The sequence below is a fragment of the Triticum aestivum genome, chromosome 6D, assembly GCF_018294505.1.
Source record: "Triticum aestivum cultivar Chinese Spring chromosome 6D, IWGSC CS RefSeq v2.1, whole genome shotgun sequence".
Classification (NCBI taxonomy): Eukaryota; Viridiplantae; Streptophyta; class Magnoliopsida; order Poales; family Poaceae; genus Triticum; species Triticum aestivum.
Window position 1 is genome coordinate 6085826 of NC_057811.1, and position 5399 is coordinate 6091224.

Genomic DNA, 5399 nt, shown 5'->3' on the forward strand with positions numbered 1-5399 from the left:
ATGAATAAAAAGCCCGAGAACCGAACGCGCCTTTCCGCCAGCTCTGACTATTTGTCCTAAATCAAAGTCCAAGGCACTAAAGTCAAAAGATTAATGTGACACTAATGAAAAAGCATTTGCAATCAAGGAATGCACTAGTAGTACTATATAAAGGTCCCACGGCGGGGCGCCTATTTCCACCAAATCTTCGTCACTGCCGTGTCCTCTTTCCGCATCATGTCGAGAGCTCCTCCTTCCCCACACCCACAGCCGCCGCAGATGGAGGTCGATCCCTCGGGCTGTAGCAGCGACGAGGAGTCTGATCGGATCAGACAACTCATTCCGTTTGAGTCGCCGCCACGAGAGCTTTATTGGCAGATGCAATTCCTTGGGTACATGCCTCCGAGCCCGCGGATGATGCCGCGTTCTCCTCCATCACAACCTGAGCCAGGCCCGATGGATATCGACCCCCCCGCCGGCGGTGGCGACGTGCCATGGAGTGAAATGCAACTTTCACTCCCGTCACCGCCACCTATGTCTGGTCCCTGTCGCCCGTGGTCTTCGCTAGAGTTTTCTGAGTACCGCAATCCTTGTAGCCCACAGACGCAGTGGCCGGTCTGGTCAGTGACTCTCTGGAATTTTGACGAGACAACATCTCCTCAACAGATGGACCCCTGCTCCACACAGATCGATCATGCCGCTGCGGCACCAGTGAGGAGGTCCATCAGAGGTCGGTGAGCTCATTTCCTATCCATTTGCTCGTTACATGTTTCTAGGCCTGTTCATGTGGCTGTTTGGTGGGTGGGTTTTGGTTAGATGGGGCAACAGGCTGAAAAAATGGTGGATGGACGCTTGGTTATAGTTCTCTGATGAGCATGATTTGTCTAATTAAACATAAGCACCACGTCATATAACAACCTCTGCCTCTTTTAACTAGGAATCGGTCGATTATGTTTCATGCCTTCTGTTATGAAGATTTCACTTCACTAATATGGCCACCACACTAGATTACATTTTACCATCACTTAAAAAGGACTACATAGTACGGTGCACTGTAAGAAAAAATTGCCGCCACCAGAGTGCAACGATTGAATCGAAACAAGTGCTTGGAACTTCAGGCTGCTTTAGCGAGCTAGACCTGTCAACTGCCGCCTTCACACAATACTGCTGCTATTACCCCTTCCGCTGATCTTCTCAAATATTCTCGCAGCTGCACAAAAGTAATTAGTTGTGGACATAATCCAATTACTCCAATCATGCATTCACTCAATCAGATTATATGTTTTGACAAGCTAGAAACCAATTCCCACTAATTATAAGTTGATCTCTTGAGAATGCAAATAAACCCATTCCATCCTCCTTCTGCAGTGTCAGTGGTATGGCAGCACTTCAGAAAGGACAACGATGGAGGGGCGGCATATTGCAACTATTGCAGCCAAGGCTTATTTGCTCATCGAAAGATACATGATGGCACTTCTCATCTATGGAGACATCTTTGGACCCACCATTGTTTGGAGGAGAAACTGGACATCGGAGTAGAAGGCATATATTCTGCTGCATCGAAGATAGTCGGTAATATTCTTGGGACTGAGAATGAAGAGGCAAAGGAAACAGATGCCCAACAGTCAGGAAGTAGGCATCTTGAATCGCCTTTGGAGCTTGACAGAAGAACAATGCCTCCTAAAAGGACGCGAAAACCTGCAGCAAGTATAGATGGTGTTGAACACAAATTTTCTGGAGAGACAACCGAAATGCTGGATACCTGGCCTACAATGCTGAATATGCCCATGGACTGGAATGGCCAGACCACTGGAAGAAGGCATCCCATGGTACAACTGGAAAATAAAAAGGCCGCGGCAAGCATAGATGTTGTTCAACACGGTTTTTCTCAAGTGCCGGCCATTGCAGAAACATCAAGAGGGAAATCACAAGTATGCATAGATGCTCTTCCACACGGTTTCTCTCAAGAGCCGACCAACGCAGCAAGGTCAAAAAGAGAATCAAAAGTATGGCAGCACTTCAGAGTGGATAAGGACAGAGTGCGGGCGTATTGCATCCACTGCACCCAAGATTTGGCAGCTGACTCCAGAAATGGCACTTCTCACCTGGCGAGACATCTTACTGCTGTCCATGGTTTTAAGAAACAGGCCGATGGACACTTCTGCAAAGATGTTGCTGCATCAACGGTAGTCCGAACTAATACTCTTGTGACTGGGAATGAAGAGCCGAAGGAAACAGATGCCCAAAACTCAGCAACTAAGAGGCATCTTGAATCGTCTTTGGCGCTTGCTCCTAAAAGGATGCGAAAACCTGCAGCAAGTATAGATGATGCTGAAGCTCAACACTGTTTTTCTGGGGACGGGACTAGTATAGCAAAATCAAGAGGAAGATCAGAAGTATGGCAGCACTTCAGAGAGGATAAGGATGGAGGACGGGCTTATTGCAACCATTGCAGCAACAACTATGCAGCTGCCACGGAAATAGGCACTTCTCGCCTGTGGAGGCATCTCGAGAAAGACCACAACATATTCCCAAAAAGCAGAGCCTCGTCCTCTAAAGACGGGAACTAACAAGTATGTAAGAAGAGAATCTCCTTGAGTATATTGTGTGCTATTCAATCACTTTCAGCAACCGAATTTCTAACACCTGTAATGCATAGGGCATTCCAACACTGTAATTTTTCTCAAAATCAATCTGAGCCTTCTTCTACTTTAAAACATGAGAGAACAGAAGGTTGTCAAGAGTTGTAATAAATTACTTTATCAATCACTACTGCAAACTTTATTTTCCAATGGAACTGTTTTACTGAAATATAAAATTGTTGGTGATGGGTGACACCGGCAATAGTTTAGATCTTCCAATATAGATTTAGAACCAACGAATTCGTACACTATTTCGCAAATCAATTTTATATTTAACAACTTATCAGCAGCTTTGCTCTCTAATTGAGCGATTTGGCGACACGGAAGATGAATGGAAGAGAAGAACACCATAGCAAGAATTGTAAGCATCCGTGTGGTCTGTTCAATTCGTGGTTTTCTTACCTCTTAAATGATGTCGGACGAGAGACGGGAGCCATCCTCTGCAAAGCGCGGCAACGATGCTCCTCCGGCGGTACGTGGCCTCACCCTCCCCGGCGGCGGCGGCGCAGTCGTCCGCGCCCCCGTCGTGCGGACCTGGTGCCTCACGCGATGGTGACATCGGTCGCGACGGCAGTTCCCGGCTCCCCTAGCGACCGCAGCCTTGCGGCGACGCGTCCTCGGGCAGGGCAAACTCTAGCCCGTACAGAGCTCGGCCCAGCGGCACCACAAGCGCGCGGCGCGACAGCCCGGCGTCGGCATCCCAGCTGAACTGAAATGAATCGTATCTCTGCCTCAAGAAAAAAAGAGATGCGGTAGGGAGCCTTGGGGTCTGTTTGTTTGGGGCCAGTTGGAAGGAGCGGCTGTAGCTCATAGCTGCGGCTGAAAAGGTCTGATACCAATTGTTGGCACAGTCCCGTACTTTCCGGCGTACTTTGTACAACGCGATTCGGCGACCTTAGCTTGCCGTGTACGTCTACTTCTATCTCTCCGACTGAACCGGTTAGCTCGGAAAGTACTCGAGCTAGTCTCGTACGTGCGCCTCGCCGGAAAGTACACGGTGGACCGCAGCGTCGAGGCCGAGCCTGTGCCAACAAGCTGGTGCTCCAGCGCGAGCGAGCTCCTTGCTAGTGCTGGTGCTCCGATGAGGGCAAGCTAGTTCCTCCGACATGGATGAGACCCTCGCTAGTGCCCCCTCCATCCTCTCTTGTCTGACGCGGCCAGCACATCCTCGCCATGGACCAAGCTACGAAGGCAGGGTCGACATCGTCCGAGTGGGAGGAGCCGCACCCAGCTGTGCTGTGTTCCTGCCAAGCGCAATCTCCTGCCACCACCTCGGCGGCTGCTGTAGCCGAGGGGTATAGCCGTGCAGGGAAAAACCTTGGTTGACTGTAGCTACAGTCGCACACTGTAGCTCGACTATAGCGATAGTGCATATTATAGTAGGAGCGTGTTCCGGGGTGTACTAATATTGTAGCTACTGCACTGGCTGGAGCCGACCAGTAAGCCATGACATGTGCGCAGCCAGTAGGGAGCTGCTCGCTAGTGCCCTCCAAGTTATGCCACTCCACCTCACCATGGACCCAAATCTCCCGTGCTCCCTTCCAACTCGAGCTCGTGGTATGCATGCCGAGGCGGGGATGAGCTTGCCGGCAGGGGCTGAACAGGACCCATGCCGTGGGTCAAGGATGACGCCCACAGGTGCCCTTCGTCGGCTCCGGTGACGAGCCAAGCGTGATCGTGTTGCACGACCCTAGGATTTGCATGACCAAATTGTTTTTGAAAAAAAAATCATAGCGGCCCGATTGCTTTAAAAAATATATATGCCCTACTTATCAAAACCTTTCAATGGTCAAAGCTCAGTGTGTTGACTTTTATGTCATGTCAAACCTGACGAGTGGATCTAAGCTGTCATAATCATGCTTAAAGCTAACCAACATAGTCATCTGTGCAACATGGTAGTTTTTTTGAAACAACGAACCCACTTTGTTGTAGGTTTTTAAAATATTTCAAAAGGTGGTAGATTATTTGGAACACTAGCCTGAATTATGGTAGTTTTATGCTACTTACTCGAGTTGTCATCTAGCATTTTTCATATGGTTATATTCTGGGTAATTGAATGTGTATTTATTTGTATCAAAACTAGAGATAGTTGACTGGCTAAGTAATCCATGTAAGAAATCACTTAATGTGACTGTTGGTATTAATCTCGAACTTAGACAAATAAAAGAGGTGCCACGTATGACGGCTACATTATTAGTTTTTCTAGAGGTGTGTGTTGATAGCTTGGCATACGTGGTATAAAATTACCCGATCTATGGAGCCAATACCTTAAGAAATGTTTTCAGGATCAATTCAAACACAGCTTCCCAATAGACATGATTAACTAAGAGGGGACGCGTGCATGAGCTGGCGACCAATGATAAATCACGTGTGTGCTCTAGGTGTATTCCTTTTGTTTTGGCTCTGTTTGATTCAGTGTGCTTGCCAAATGTAAATCAGAATTGTTGTGTCAAAAGGAAAAAAGAAAACTAACGACAAGTTGTTTATAGATTTGGCCTAGATGAATCAAAAGCAAAAGAAAAAACATATATTGTCTTCCTTAGTGTAGCTGGGCTTAGGTGAGATACAGGGAGGTCAATGCATACCTCTTGCCTGCAAGGAATTTTTGCAGCTGGTTGATCAGCTACCTTTCATCCATTGTTGCTGCGGCTCCGTATAGCTCAGTGTCAAGTTCAAGCAGGATGTCCCTGAGAACTTTCTTTGTGTTTGGATTCTGACCCACTGGAATAAAACCTTGGCACTGATATGTTTTGCTAAGCTTGTCATACAATGCTTTTG

At 47.7% G+C, this 5399-nt stretch overlaps 1 protein-coding gene and 1 long non-coding RNA gene across 2 annotated transcripts; one reads left to right on the forward strand and one right to left on the reverse strand.

Annotated features, from left to right (window-relative positions):
* Positions 1–208: 208 nt before the first annotated feature.
* On the forward strand, positions 209–2771 carry LOC123142955 (uncharacterized). The gene is made up of 2 exons (XM_044561675.1): positions 209–709; positions 1348–2771. Exons 1-2 carry the CDS (start codon positions 217–219, stop codon positions 2547–2549), a joined length of 1695 nt encoding a protein of 564 aa, XP_044417610.1. The 5' UTR covers positions 209–216; the 3' UTR covers positions 2550–2771.
* On the reverse strand, positions 901–5198 carry LOC123142956 (uncharacterized). The gene is made up of 2 exons (XR_006470652.1): positions 3024–5198; positions 901–2289 (listed from the first exon to the last, which is right to left on the reverse strand). It is a non-coding gene; the product is annotated as an uncharacterized lncRNA (long non-coding RNA).
* Between the last annotated feature and the right edge of the window lie 201 nt (positions 5199–5399).